General features: G+C 39.9%; 1 protein-coding gene across 5 annotated transcripts in view; it reads left to right on the top strand.

Moving 5' to 3' along the window:
- adck1 (aarF domain containing kinase 1) overlaps positions 1 to 12,691 on the top strand; it is a 107,846-nt gene extending 95,155 nt beyond the window's left edge. For 4 of the 5 annotated variants that reach the window (XM_030719006.1, XM_030719007.1, XM_030719005.1 and 1 more), the window contains 3 exons: positions 5,599 to 5,792; positions 11,481 to 11,564; positions 11,886 to 12,691. In XM_030719006.1, coding sequence (XP_030574866.1) covers positions 5,599 to 5,792; positions 11,481 to 11,564; positions 11,886 to 12,087 — 480 coding nt within the window. In that variant the 3' untranslated portion in view covers positions 12,088 to 12,691. Of the gene's footprint in view, positions 1 to 5,598; positions 5,793 to 11,480 lie in introns of all 5 variants that reach the window. The other variant, XM_030719008.1, reaches the window with a different exon arrangement.
- Positions 12,692 to 16,422: the final 3,731 nt, after the last annotated feature.

The following is a 16,422-nucleotide window of genomic DNA, read 5'->3' as shown; positions in this document are numbered from 1 at the left end:
GGTGGCTGTCTGTCTCTCTGTTTCTGTCAAATCTCTGTTTATCTGGACTGACAGCCCTGACAATACTGCTGACACACACACATATGCGCATACAAATACTCTGCAGAAGAACATATTCAGGGCTTTAAAAAATTGGACGCCAATGTTGGTTATTTACACAATGAAAAAAAAATACTATTAAATTTAATCAGTGACATATAAATACTTGAGGCTGTGTAAAACATTTGCAAATAAGAATTTCTTCAGAATAATATTAAATGTTTCCTGCTTTTCAAGATATTAGATTTACAGATTACTGCATCTAAAAGTAAATAATACTTGTGCAGCATATCAGAGTAAGGTTTGTAAGGTTTAGTTTAAACACAAAACACCTGTTCATATGTATCTGTTCATACACTTGTGATCAGAAGTTTACATACACTCATTATGGGCACAAATTCATCATGGGTTTTTAATGAATTCTTTTACCTGTTCTTTTTCCAGGGTGGAAGGATTATACATCAAACATCTTTAATGACTTTAAAATAAGAATTGGCTGCACAAGTTCAAATTTATTTTGGATTTTCTCTAAGCCACACAGAGTCCACATTACACATATAGGTTCAAATATATGCATACATTCAGTTAAATAATTTAATAAGGGGTGTTGAAGGTTCTATAATGTCATTTAACTTGACAAGTTCAAGTTAGTGATAATTATTGACTACAACTGGTAGTTTCTCTTTATCAACATAAAAATGATTTGTTTGACAACACTCATTGAATTGACTAATACTCAAAACAATGGGAATGTATAGGCTGAGTGAAGATGACTGTGTTTATTAGAGAAAATCCTAAATAAATTAAAAATTCTGCATCCAGTTCTTGTTAACTAAAGTAATTAAAATTGTGTGCTGTACAATCATTCCACCCTGGAAAAAGAACAGTTAAAAGAAATCATTAAAAGCCCCAAATTACCATGACAGTCATGCCCATAATGAGTGTATGTAAACTTCTGATCACAACTATATATATTCATATACACTGATCAAGCATATTATGACCACTGAGAGGTGAAGTGGATAACACTTATTACATCTTCATCATGGCACTTGTTAGTGGGTGGGATATATCAGGGAGCAAGTGAACATGGGCGGCCAATGCTCACTGATGCACGAGGGGGAGGAGTGAAGTGTGGCCCATGTTGCTCAAATTGCTGAAAAGTTATTGCTGGTTCTGATAGAAAGGTTTCAGAATACACAGTACATCGCAGTTTGTTGTGGATCGGGCTGCATAGCAGTAGACCAGTCAGGGTCCCCATGCTGACCCCTGTCAACCTTCGAAAGCACCAACAATGGGTCATGTTTTCTTTTATATCATGTGGATGGTCAGGCGTATGCATGTCGCTAACCAGGAAAACACCTGACACCAGAAAGCACTATGGGAAGAAGGCAAGCCGGTGGATGCTTTGGGCAGTGTTCTGCTGTGAAACCTTGGGTGCATCCATGTGGATATATACATGTTACTTTGACACGTATATATACACTGCTCAAAAAAATAAAGGGAACACTTAAACAACACAATATAACTCCAAGTAAATCAAACTTCTGTGAAATCAAACTGTCCACTTAGGAAGCAACACTGATTGACAATCAGTTTCACATGCTGTTGTGCAAATGGAATAGACAACAGGTGGAAATTATTGGCGATTAGCAAGACACACTCAATAAAGGAGTGGTTCTGCAGGTGGGGACCACAGACCACTTCTCAGTACCTATGCTTTCTGGCTGATGTTTTGGTCACTTTTGAATGTTGGTGGTGCTTTCACACTCGTGGTAGCATGAGACGGACTCTACAACCCACACAAGTGGCTCAGGTAGTGCAGCTCATCCAGGATGGCACATCAGTGCGAGCTGTGGTAAGAAGGTTTGCTGTGTCTGTCAGCATAGTGTCCAGAGGCTGGAGGCGCTACCAGGCGACAGGCCAGTACACCAGGAGACGTGGAGGAGGCCGTAGGAGGGCAACAACCCAGCAGCAGGACCGCTACCTCCGCCTTTGTGCAAGGAGGAACAGGAGGAGCACTGCCAGAGCCCTGCAAAATGACCTCCAGCAGGCCACAAATGTGCATGTGTCTGCACAAACGGTTAGAAACCGACTCCATGAGGATGGTGTGAGGGCCCGACGTCCACAGATGGGGGTTGTCCTCACAGCCCAACATCATGCAGGACGCTTGGCAGTTGCCAGAGAACACCAGGATTGGCAAATTCGCCACTGGCACCCTGTGCTCTTCACAGATGAAAGCAGGTTCACACTGAGCACATGTGACAGACGTGACAGAGTCTGGAGACGCCGTGGACAGTGATCTGCTGCCTGCAACATCCTTCAGCATGACCGGTTTGGCAGTGGGTCAGTAATGGTGTGGGGTGGTATTTCTTTGGAGGGCCGCACAGCCCTCCATGTGCTCGCCAGAGGTAGCATGACTGCCATTAGGTACTGAGACGAGATCCTCAGACCTCTTGTGAGACCATATGCTGGTGCGGTTGGCCCTGGGTTCCTCTTATGCAGGACAATGCTAGACCTCATGTGGCTGGAGTGTGTCAGCAGTTCCTGCAAGATGAAGGCATTGAAGCTATGGACTGGCCCGCCCGTTCCCCAGACCTGAATCCGATTTAGCACATCTGGGACATCATGTCTCGCTCCATCCACCACCACAGACTGTCCAGGAGTTGGCAGATGCTTTGGTCTGGGTCTGGGAGGAGATCCCTCAGGAGACCATCCGCCACCTCATCAGGAGCATGCCCAGGCGTTGTAGGGAGGTCATACAGGCACATGGAGGCCACACACAATACTGAGCCTCATTTTGACTTGTTTTAAGGACATTACATCAAAGTTGGATCAGCCTGTAGTGTGTTTTTCCACTTTAATTTTGTGTGTGACTCCAAATCCAGGCCTCCATTGGTTAATAAATTTGATTTCTATTGATGATTTTTGTGTGATTTTGTTGTCAGCACATTCAACTTTGTACAGAACAAAGTGTTCAATGAGAATATTTAATTCATTCAGATCTAGGATGTGTTATTTGAGTGTTCCCTTTATTTTTTTGAGCAGCGTATTATATATGGGAGCACCAGTGAGATGCTTTTGTGTCATGATCCTGGGCAGGTGGCCCAGTGTTTTGAGTTCTATTGGTGAAGTTCTGTTTTGTTCTTGTTCTGTTTCTAGTTTTGTTATAGTTTTTGTATTAGGATTCTAGTTTGCCTTTCTTTAGTTTTCCATATCAGTCCTGGTCTTCCCTGTGCTCCTGTGTTGTCTGTTTTGGGCCCTTCTGTGTTTCGTTATCTTCCCATTGTTTTCTTGTACATGGTATTTAGGTTCCCTCCGTGTTAAGTTTTCTTACGCAGCACGTTTAGGTCACTTCCTGTTTTATTTTGACAATGTTGTGTCCTTGTGCCTTGTGTTTAGGTTTACTTCCCCTGGTCTCGTTAGTGTATTTCGTTCACCTGTGTTGTCACCTGTTTCCTTTTCCCTCGTTATCCCTTTGTGTATTTAAGGTCTCTGTGTTTAGTTCCTTGTCGCGTCGTCAGTCTTACGTCAGTTGTTTGTTGGTTTTTTCTGCTGTGTGTTCCATGCCACGTCCATGTCAATGCCACGTTCAAGTCCATGTCAATGCCACGTTCAAGTCCATGTCAATGCCACGTTCAAGTCGTTTGATTAAAACCTCAAGTTCAAACCTCCTCGTCTGAGTCCTGCACTGGGGTCCTCTGCCTTGCCTGCACCAGCCAGAATCCTGACATTTTGATGGTCCTTATTAATGTTCGGTTTGTGTTTGACATTGTAAATTTATTATTTTGAAACATAATGTAACTATTAGAAGACAGTCTCTGAAAATAGTCCCAAGGATGCAGTAAAAACTGCAGTTTGTATTACTTTGTGCTGCTAGATTCATTTTTTTTTTACAATAACACTTCACCAAATCCACTCATTAACATTTTTAACCTTCACTTTGTTTTTAATTTATTAAAAAATACTTCCTTAAGGTGTACTGCTAAGTGCTTCTTACCGTCTGTTAAAATTATAAATCACTTGTAGTGCAACTGTCATGTTGTGTGTATGAATGCAGCCTTTAAATCTCGTGCTATATGTAATGGTTTGCATTCCAAATTTGTGCCAGATTTTTCTTTGTGATTGAAGACATTGCTGGGCAGTTTGTAATTTTAGAAGACTGTAAGAATTTTAATACAGACAACTAGTAGTTAAAAAAAGAAATCAAACAACTCTAACGTTTACTACTAATATTTTTTGTGCTTCTATTTAGAGTTTTAGATGATGTGAAATTATTATGTCTCCAATTAGCCTGTAGTTATACAGTTGTTCAGTTTACTTGTGTTTTGTCCAGTGCTCATACAGATTGCTCACCTCTTGACTTACTTACTAGCTAAAGATTACAAAATGACTAGAGGTTTGTAATCTTAGAGTCCACTTTGTTCCATGACTAATAGTGTAATTTCCCCCAGTTGATGTCAAAGGAAAAGTCCTTTGAAGTAGAATAGAGGAAGACACTGATGCTCATGTGGCAACTCAAGCAGCCATCTTCAGCATCAAAGAGAATGAATCGTTGCCATGGAGGTAAACATCATCCCTCAGTCCCTTTATTCCTTCATCATTACTTCTTTCTGTGTACTGTCATTTACTGTTTGTACTGAAGCAAAACTCAGTACCATTTTTGTCTGAATCAACTCTTCCTTTCCCTTATACACTCACTGGACAGTTTTTCAGGTACACCTTAGCAGTACTGAACTCTTTCTCACTACTGGAAATTCACTGATGTGGTTTAGGCGAGAAAGCTGGCAGGCATGCATGCAGGACATGTTACGCCTACTTGCTAGTAAATATCTGAATGCACTGATATATTAGCTGCATTACATACTTTGTACTGGGGAGGTGCGTCAGACATTTATGTTCTCAAATGCACCTCTCAGGTAAGTCCTATAAAAGTCTGAGGCTGGAGTGCATGTGTGAAATCGGCTGTACTACAGAAATGTTGACGGTTGAAGTCACTTTATAACTGGGATATTTCCTGTATTTTTTGTTGATGTTTTTGACAAGACATTGAATTGAAAAGTCAACATGGCTGTTGACATGGGCCAGAGTAATGCTGTATGTGTTTTAAACTCACCAATAGGAAATTGTTCAGTCTTCTACACTGCCAATGCAATGCCTCATGTAGCCAGAAGCCAGTAATAAGTCAGTGATAATATTTTGACCTCGTGGTCTGCTTTATCTGATTATAAGGGAATATTGCAATTCGCTGAGGTCAGCAAATTTCTTTTCATATACTGATGTACAAACCTTTAATGGACTGATATTTACATAGCACTTTTTGATTCTTAATGACCACTCAAAGAGAGTTTATGCTACAAGGTACATTTGCTCATTCACACAGCTCCTTAGGCTATACACTTAAGTGCTTTATCTTTTCTCCACACACAGTAATGGCAGTGAATGCATGGGAATAAGCAGTAATTGATCAAACTACCAACCTTTCGATAAGTGGACTTATACATGCAACCAGAGACACACCCAAAGATGGCTTATCCTGTTGTCTGTCTTACTTGGCAGGATGTTGAGATAAGGACCAATGCAGCTCTGTACCTGCCCCAGATCAGTGACCTGTTGAACAGAGTGCCCCAACAGATGCTACTGCTGCTGAAGACCAATGACCTACTGAGGGGCATTGAGACCACATTACAGACCAGGGCCTCATCCTCGTCCTTCATCAACATGTCCCGCTGCTGCATACAAGCCGTAGCCAGGTTAGAAACATTAGAATTTGTTCAGTCATTTGAAATGTGTTGTTTAATTTTAAATGAAGATGTTTTGTCATTTTAACACAAAACTACAGTGAAACATGTAGTGAGAAGTTACTAAAACTATTCAAATAGAGGGTGTTAGACTTATTCTGAATTTGTGCCAAAGTGGAATAAGACATTAAAACATTATAAATCTGTTCAGTGACAGATTGTGACACATGCTGAGTGCTGTTTGTGGAAAAAGAGGTCATCTGTGAAAAAGAATACAGCACAAGTTCTAAAGAAAAAAGAAACCATTGGTAGATTTATGTACACAGGATGAATGTCCCAAAGAAAACAGCTGCTGCTGATGACAGAAATGTCCTCTGAACTGGGGGAAAAAAATCACCAACACAGGGTTCTAGCCAGAAAAAATTCACAGCCTGGTGGTATAGGTTGATTGGATGACAAGAGGCGGGGTCCGCCTTGGCTATCGGATAACCACTTGCCCGTGCAAACAGTCAAGCCCGCTTGCTAATTGTGGTGATGGCGATCAATTCTGAAACCGTATCAGTGAAATTCTCAGCCCGGCACAGCGCTGGGTGATCAACCGCTGGCAAGAACCCTGCAACAATAACCTGTCACATCAATACCATTCCAGAGAGTGCAGCTGTGAAAGTATCACAATCAACATGAGACTCCAGCAGAATTACTGTTGGACAGTAGAAGGATCTTATCAGTAGCAACAAACAAAAGGCTAAATTGGAATTTAGCTACAGTTTTTCTTGCAGAGAGAAGTTATTGGCCCCTTCTCCAAAGCCATATTAGCCCAGCACCAAAGAGTTGCAGAGTTACTTGTTTTTTTTTTTTATCAAATACTGTTTCACCGCATGAGCAGTACAACCTTGTATGTAAATTTAAGTACAAGGCGTCTTTACTCACAGGAGTCAGCTCTCCTCTCACCCATAGCCACTCTGTTTTACACAGGTGCTGGATCAGCCAACAAAGATGCAGTGTTTTGGTTTAATTGGGTTTGAATTTTATACTGGTGCAAATGGTTGAAGGTAAAGGCTCTCAGTTACAGCACAGGCTCTGCTGGTGGTTTCAATGTTAGTATATTTACATGGTTGCCAACACTTATTCGCGTGTGGCACACATCTTTGCATTGTGTCAAGCTCCATTAATCAGTACCAGCACTCATTCAATCCATGCAGTCCCGGTGTCTTATCCCCTGACCCGGTGGATTAACTTTTATTTCTAATAGCAATGTCCCCACAATGGGGAATCCAGTATGCATTTAATGTGAAGCTCATACACTACTCACAAAAAGTTAGGGATATTTGACTTTTGGGTGAAATTTCTGGACGAGCCTAAAATGCATTCAAACCTTTACAGGTGAACTTAATGTGACCTTCTCTAAGTTTTTGAATGCACATGTCCAACTGTTAAATGTTTCAGAACTTTTTGCACAAGTTGCTGTTCTCTAACGAGGAGCTTAACGGCAAAATTCACAACAGGATCGACCGATAAATGTCCTGGTTCAGTTAGAGCTGGTGTTTAAACAGTGGTCCTCATCATGAACCAGGACATTTATCGGTCAATTTGAGGATTAAACACCTGTTGTGAATGTTGCCGTTAAGCTCCTCGTTGATTCGATTCAATTCAATTTTATTTATATAGCACCAAATCACAACAAACAGTCGCCTCAAGGCGCTTTGTATTGTGGGTAAAGACCCTACAATAATACAGAGAAAACCCAACAGTCAAAAACGACCCCCTATGAGCAGCACTTGGCGACAGTGGGAAGGAAAAACTCCCTTTTAACAGGAAGAAACCTCCAGCAGAACCAGGCTCAGGGAGGGGCTGTCATCTGCTGCGACCGGTTGGGCTGAGAGGAGAGAAAAGACATGCTGTGGAAGAGAGCCAGAGATTAATAACAATTAATGATTAAATATAGAGTGGAGTATAAACAAAGTAAATAAGGTAAATGAAAAGAAACAGTCTATTGTGGGAACCCCCCCAGCAGCCTAGGCCTATAGCAGCATAACTAAGGGAGGGTTCAGGGTCACCTGATCCAGCCCTAACTATAAGCTTGATCAAAAAGGAAAGTTTTAAGCCTAATCTTAAAAATAGAGAGGGTGTCTGTCTCCCGAATCCAAGCTGGAAGCTGGTTCCACAGAAGAGGCGCCTGAAAGCTGAAGGCTCTGCCTCCCATTATACTCTTTAAGTATCCTAGGAACCACAAGTAAGCCAGCAGTCTGAGAGCGAAGTGCTCTGTTGGGGTGATATGGGACTATAAGGTCTTTGAGATAAGATGGGGCCTGATTATTCAAGACCTTGTATGTGAGGAGAAGGATTTTAAGAGATGTTAGGGAACAGCAACTTGTGCAAAACATTCTGAAACATTTAACAGTTGGACATGTGCATTCAAAAGCTTAGAGAAAGTCACATTAAGTTTACCTGTAAAGGTTTGAATGCATTTTAGGCTCGTCCTGAAATTTCACCCAAAAGCCAAATATCCCAAATATCCCTAACTTTTTGTGAGTAGTGTATGTTTACTTTTCTCCTGTTTTCTGAGCCTTCATCTGCTTTATTTTAATGATGCTGGACTCAGAATACAGGTCGTCATATGTACATATTTTCTTGCATGGGATTAAATAGGGATGCCACTCATTAAGACTAACGTAAACCAGCTTTCAAACTGCCAACTTTATGGTAAGAGGAAACAGGGCTCAAATATAAGCAGCTTTAAGGAGCATAACTTTTTTCTTTAATTTAGTCTTTGCTAAATATGGAGCACAGCTTACTGTGTTTCATCATATAGGATTTCTGTATAATCTATTTAGCAATAGTCACAAACAACAGGGATGTGCAGCTTTCCTTCAAATATTGAAGATTCAGTTTTTGGGCTGCTTACCGCCACGCATAATTGCCACTGGGGACCCATTCTGAGCCAAGAAAACCCCCCAAATTTATGTCTGTGTAGATTCTCAATCATCCAGGTCATGGTAGTCTTAAGAGCCTGAAAAAAGTTGAGTGGACCTCCGTAAAAAAAATGTTCTTATCCAAGAGGCTTCTTCAGTTCTAACCCCAAAAGTTGGAGAGTCCTGGGCATTTAAACCCTAGTGGAGGTTGTCCCCTTTGGACGTGGTCATTGAGCCATTATTAATCATGTGCATTATCATATGAGCTAAGGTGTGGAAAAAAAAGTGTGGGTCTCTACCACCAGGGTTTAGGGTGAAACCACTGCGAGACCTTGCCCCACTCTATCATGTGACCTACTGAGGTTACATGAAGTAAGGGGTGATCGGGTTTGAGGTGCCTGGGAAGGGATCTCAAGGCTTGTAGGTGGCTGACAGTTGGTGTCATAAGCAACCACCTCTGTTCAGTGATGGTTGTTCACAGTGGACATAGGTGGCCCCCTTTACTCCTCTTTCAAACCATCTGTCTTCCTGGTCCAAAATGCGAACATTGCCATCTTCAAAAGAGTGTCCTTTAAGTGCAGAAGTACAAATGTGGCTCTTCTATGTTGTGCCATGAATTTGTGGAGTGACTGTTGTTTAGCATGTATTTGGGAGTTTTGTCCTTGGGATTAGGGTATGGCTGGGTCTGAAGTACACTGGAATGTCATGCTTGGAGAAAATTCTCCTGAGTGTCTCTGACAAACGTGCTACATAAGGGATGCCAGTGTTGTTCCGTTTGTCATTCTCTTTCTCCCTAGTTGGTGTCTGACCTTCTTTCTTGTGCATCTTTGCTGATTAGATTAAAGCCCAGTAGGGATAGCCACATGTTTTAAGAGCTTACATGTACAGTACCAGTCAAAAATTTGGACACACTCACCCATTCAAATGAGTGGGTGAGTGTGTCCAAATGGTTAACTTTGAACTTTTTCCACCCATTGTCGCAGGGTCCTGATCACCCCAAGTTTCTGTTCCAGTGGGTGGTGGGAGTCAAAGAGGTACTGGTGTGTGTGTGTGTGTGTGTGTGTGTGTGTGTGTGTGTGTGCGTGGGCTTCTGGTAAACTTCAATTTTGAGGCTTCCATCTTCCTCAGTGAGCACAGCACAGTCCAAGAATGGCGTCCTTCCTGGACTGTGTTAACCTACCTTAATGTTGTTATCTACTGATTTGATGTGGCGAGTGAAGGCTTCTACTTGTTGGGTTTTGATTTTGATGCAGGTTTCATCTACATATCTGTAGCAGTGGCTAGGTGCTATCACTTTGAAGGAGCCAAGAGCTTTACGTTCCACTTCCTCCATGCAAAGGTTGGCTACAGTGGGTAACACTGGGGAGCCCGTGGCACATCAATACTTTTGTCTGTAAAAACCCTTGTTGTATTTGAAATATGCAGAGGAATAAGCAGAGGTCTAACAGACATATAGTAACAAGCATTTGTACCCTGGATGTTTTATGTGTTTTCTGATAATTCAGTGGCAAAAACAACTAAGTGGCTGGTCAAAGTAAGTCATAGCTTATGAACGGTATCTGTTTTTACCTACATTATGATACCAGGCTACTCTTCTAGGGGAGATTTCTTCTGTGCTATAAACATTTTCTAATATAATCATGTACAAATGCTGACCAGTGTTCATAAACAACACTGGTCAGCATAATAACAGTGTTATAAATCCAGTCAGGTTAAAAAGATAATATATAATAATTATCTGTGAATAATCTATAAAGAGCATACTTTAATTAAAACACAAAGCCTGCTTGAATAACCACATCTTATAAAATATTAATCAAGTGTAGCAACAAACTGTTATAAATCCAGTCAGGTTTAAATAGATGGTATTATAAAATAAAATAAATAATATATAAAGAGCCTACTCAAATAACCACATCTTATAAAATATTAACTGACTGTAGTGCCATTAATGGTATACACTAGCATGCCCCTCATCTCACCAGGTGGCACCTGCTCTGTTTCAATGTAAAACATTTTCTACAACTCAGACTATAATCATGTGCAGAGAACAACCAAACTGAAGCACCTGTTTTTTTTTTATTATATTCCTGATATTTCTAAATATAATATAAAGTAAGTGAACATGATAATCTGGCTAATCAGGGCATTTTTTGTGCAGTATGTATGTTGCAAAGATATGCAGGTTAGTTTGAGTGACATATATATGTATCCCATTTGTGTGGCTATTATAATGGGTCCTTCTAACGCTGCAGTTTCCATTGTAGAAATGAGGGGAAACGGTTGGTCTAAAGGTCCAAGACTACTAATAAATGTATATTTCTATTTTGCATTTGTGAAAAATGACAAATTAATTACGTTGAAATAAACTAAGTTAGTAAACTTATCCTTTAATCACAAAATATAAAGCATACTTCAACAATAATTTAAATAAAAAGGCATTTCAATAACTGCTATAAATCAATCATTTACCTATATTGTTTCACAATGAGATGTATTTTCTTATATATTTTTGAAGCAGGTTTGGCAAATGCAATGCACAAAGCATGTTGATCCATTATTCTCTATATTATACTACAAAAGTGTTCATCAAGGCTCACCAGAAAAATGTGGTAGTTGTTTAAACAGATGATCACTGGTGCCATTTTCCTTTTTCTTTTTTTTTTTTTTTTTTTAGATGATTAGAAAATCAAGGGAAATGGCATTTGAAAGAAATCTTTCTGTGACCCAAATTGTGCCAAACCCATAACCACTTTCTTCTTCCTTCTTCTTCTGCTGTGGCTGACAGGCACAAGAGGAGTAAAGCTCAGACCACGAGGAGGCGTCTGCAGATCACACTGGCAGAGTCACTCAGCCTGTGGAAACTATCCATGTATGAACTGTTTCTGTGGGTTAAAGGATCCACGATGCTACACTGGCTCACTGTTCTGCTGGCATTTCTACACTGAAACATGTCTGGATATCAGCATTTTTTACATGACTGTAATGTCATTGTCCTTAATTTACTCAATATGTTGCATTTTCAACAGGTTATCGTTGTTGAAATTTAATGTCCTGACACTGACCTTGACCTGAAATTTACAATAAGCATGATCCTATATACAATACACATCGTGTGTAGGTTCTGTAGTGTAGAGACTGGACCTAAACCATGTGCTTCTCCAGATTCATAGACTGATGTTGTTGCTTCCAGCTTGCTCATGGCAGATGAGGCCAGTCCTTTTGTGGAGCTGCCATCTTTGTGGATGATGGATCCTAGATATTTGGAATGGGACACTCCTTCTAACTGGCTGTTCAGCATGAAGTTGGTTGCTGCTTGTTGGGTGTTGCTGTTCACTTCCATGCCGAACGCTGTAACTGCTAAAAAAAACTTTTTTTTTTTTTTTTTGCTTTGATGCTTTGTTTAATCCACAGATCTGTAGCGCACAGTTGTCACCACGTAAGAGCGAGCATTTCACCCACATTTGCAACTAAAAATAGCCCTGTGGTAGAAACGTATTTAGAAGAATGTGTGAATCAAAAGTATTACAACATTAAACCTGTGTAAGCCCTCGTTTTTCAGCAAAATGAATGATAACAGTGTTTAACGTGGAGCCGGAGTCTGTCTACACACACGCGCGGCAAAGTGCAAAGAGCCGGAGCGGTTACTGAGTTGTTGAGCTCAGGTGGAGTGAAAGGAAACGTTTTTCTAGCGTCCAGCAGTGCTTGTTACTGTAATCACCATAAAAACAAAGCAAAATAAAAACATTATTTTGTGGATTTAGATTTGTATAAAACAAAAAATACCAATATTTAAAATTATAACAGGGCTTTCAAATTGTTTTAAAGTAGCAGGGGGGCATGCCAAAGTAGCAGGCACCTTATGACCGAGAGTGAAGCCACGTTGGCAGCAGTCGATATGAATAGTCACATCGCAGTCGTGAACCAGTCAAATGGCTCAGATTGAAAGAATGTAAATATTGCCACGTGCATCCAGATGGCGCTGGAAATGGAGACAGCGGACAGGCGCAAATTTTTTTTTTTTTAGGAAAATTAAAAAGTAGACGGCACAAAGTGGTGGAGTAGGTGGAAAATGCGCCTGGCGCCGGCATAATTTGAAAGCCCTGCATAAAAATAAGCGCTTTTTTGTAAACATTGAATTATTATTAACATTCATTATCAACATTAATTTTTAACATCTTCACCATCAGAATGTCTGTTTTCTGCAGCAGGAGATGTTGCAGCAAAGCATGAGGCAAATCCAAGTTCTGAGGATGTTGATATGCTCGCTTTCCTTCATGCTCCTTTAAAGGCTTACAGACACACATACCGTATTTTTCGGACTATAAGCCGCTACTTTTTTCCCACGTTTTGAACCATGCGGCTTATAGCCCGGTGCGGCGTTTCTGTGGATTTTTCTTTAACCACCAGGGGGCTCTTTAGCAGGATATGAATCATGGGACGTCAAAGTTGGAAATCAAAGAAGAAAGCGCCAACAAGTGCTAGCAGCAGGCACAAAAGAGATTTTTTTCAAACTCCCTCATCATGGAAACCACAAAAAGAACTTCCTATGATGCCGCTTTTAAGTTGAGGGCTATCGACCTGGCACTACAGGAGGGAAATAGAGCCGCTGCACGTAAGCTCGGCGTGAACGAATCAATGGTGAATTGACTTGTTATAACTCAAATTTGGGGTTGTCTGTCCCCCTCTGCTGAGTGCCGAGTAATTGTGGAAAACCGAGAGCGGCGGAGATACCAGCGGCTTATAGCCCGGTGCGGCTTATATATGTACGTTTCCAGTTTTTTCCAAAAAATTTGTAGGTGCGGCTTATAGTATGGTGAGCTCTATAGTCCGGAAAATACGGTACTTACTCATTCACTAGCACACATAAACATGCAGACACACACGCACAAAAACATATACACACGAATACACCAAATTTACCTCATCCAGGAGATACAACTGCCTCCTCCCAATGTAAGAAAGCCTTCCAAAAGGACAGAGTGAAGGCTATTTTGTTTCATGCCTTGGTTCAGGTTATACATTTACCTTATTGTATTTGACATTACTGCACTTGTTATTATTTATTTTTGCATTTAAGCATTTACAAAACTGTTTTCTTTAAAAATTTGATGTTGATACTGCATGTAAATACATTGAAAGCTGCTTTTGACAGATACATGCAGTTAAACTATTAAAAACGCTGTCATTTCTAAAATGGAAACTAATGAGCATCTTAAAAGACCTGTGTTTTTTTCCCTTTTGAATATTTATTATTGCTCACTAATAAGACAAAAGCACTTCTTATCCGATTACTTGATTACTCAGTTGATAGAATACTTGATCACTAAAAAAACTGATAGGAGTGGATATTGTTAAAATTCTACAATAAACCTTTTGTCAAATTCATGGGTTTAATATTTTTTTATTGGAAGTTTTGCTTTATCTTTTTCCAGTGGGCAGCATTTGGTGTATGAGTTTGTTTGTTTCCTCCCCCAGAAAAGATTATTTTAGGGTGTAGGTTTTATACTGTGCACTTTGTAGAATTTGTGTGTTGTGTTGATTTAGTATACAGAAAAGCAAATTATGAGAAAATCCAAAACAGCTTTTTAAAACAGCTGTGAGAAAGGAGATTTCTCAGACTTGACTGATTATCATTACCACAAGCCACGGCCCAACAATGAATTGCTCCTTGTGCCGTTGGCTTGTGGTGATAATTTGGTTAATGATTGCTTATTATTATGTAATTGTTATCTATCTAGACTGTCAGTTTTCTTTGTCCTGTTCATCAAAACATGGGAAAGATCTTTTTTCAAAAAGACAGACAAAAATCATTTAATTTGTTATTATGATAATACATCACATTAGGCACAGTTAAGAAATTGTAAAAATTTATATTTTACTGTAACAAACAGTGAAATGATGATGAGTATAATGCTTGTTAAAAAGAGTTTTTGGGCAGGTGGATTGTTGTAAATCACAAGCCTGTAAACCTGGAAATGGATTTCACTTCTTGAATTGTTAGATTTAGAAATAAGTCTGATCACAACAGTAAAGCAGCATCTGAGAAGTACCTAGTAATACAGAGGATGCTAAAATGTGACATCAGTGGCTCTCGTTAAAGTTCTTATTCTGAGGTTTGACACCCTCAGAATAAGAGTTTAAGATGTTGATTGAAAAGGAGAAAATGTATAAAGTGCAGAAAACGATCAGAAAATGATCTTCAGTGCTCTAAAATGGAAAGCAAAGCCAGAGAGAAATGGACGAAAACGGAAGACTACCATTCAAATGGATCAAAGAATAGCCAGGATGGCAAAGACTCAGCCAATGATCAGGTCCAAGGTGATCAGAGACATGTTACCTGTGAGTACCGTGACAATTAGAAGACACCTGTGTGAAGCTATTCTGTCTGCAAGAAGCCCGCATAAAGTCCCACTGTGATTAAAAAAAAAAGGCACGTGCTAAGAGGTTACAATGTGCCAAAGAACACACTGACTGGCCTGTAGAGAAATGGAGAAACATTTTGTGGACTGATGAAATTAAGATTGTTCTTTTTGGTCCAAGGGCCCCAGACAGTTTGTCAGATGACCCCCAAGCACTGAATTCAAGCCACAGTATGCTCTGAAGACAGTGAAGCATGGTGGTGCAAGCATCATGATATTCGAATGTTTCTCTTACTATGGTGTCGGGCCTATTTATTGCATACCAGGGATCATGGATCAGTTTGCATATATCAGAATCCTTGAAGAGGTCATGTTGCCTTATGCTGAAGAGGAAATGCCCTTGAAATGAATGTTTCAACAAGACAACGACCACAAACACACCAGTAAGCGAGCAGCATCTTGGTTCCAGACCAATAGAATTAAAGTTATGTAGTGGTCAGCCCAATCCCCGGACCTTAATCTGATAGAAAACTTGTGGGGTGACATCAAAAATGCTGTTATTGAGGCAAAACCAAGAAATGCAGAGGAATTGTGGAAAGTTGTCAGATCATCCTGAGCTGGAATACCTGTTCACAAGTGCCAGAAGTTTGTTGACTCCATACAACACAGATGTGAAGCAGTTCTCAAAAACAGTGGTTATACAACTAAATATTAGTTTAGTGATTCACAGGAATGCTAATTCCTAAAGATTTTTCAATTTATAAAATGAATATTTGCATTTATAAAGAACAATGCAGATGCTGCTATTTTTTTTGAACAGCCCAACATTCATTTTTCTTCATTTCCTGTTAAGTAATTGGAAAAATATACATTTTTCTTCAAGTTTTGATTTAGAATATAATGTGCAGTGTTCCCAATGTCTGGAAATAAAAACAATTTAAGGATTCCGAGCTTTACTCGTGCTTTTAAATGCACTGCTATTATTTTGAACACAACTGTACATTCACTTAAACACTGAGATCCAAAGTGTAATTAAATAAATATTGGCTTATTTGAATGATTGCTGTCATATAAATGAGAGTCAAGGAGTGAGAGAAAGAAAGAGACTGCTGTTTGGGCTCCATTGACATATCAGCAGAGAGAGCTGTGTACTATGCTGTAAATTCATTCAATTATCTCAGCAGAAACTGCTTGTTTTCAAGGAGAAAAACAAAACAGGGAGAGATTTTCAGCTCTAACTCTCATCTATTCTCGAGGTTTTTCTACTTTCAACAGAAAATGTTATTTACTGCATCAAGTGAATTCATCCTCATTCTTACTCCTTACCCACATGCTGCTCAGCCAGAAACTGAAGCAGTTTGGAGACAG

The sequence above is a fragment of the Archocentrus centrarchus genome, chromosome 22 (genome assembly GCF_007364275.1).
Source record: "Archocentrus centrarchus isolate MPI-CPG fArcCen1 chromosome 22, fArcCen1, whole genome shotgun sequence".
NCBI lineage: Eukaryota > Metazoa > Chordata > Actinopteri > Cichliformes > Cichlidae > Archocentrus > Archocentrus centrarchus.
The sequence above is the reverse complement of the archived record's forward strand: the minus strand, read 5'-3'. Positions and strand labels throughout refer to the sequence as shown.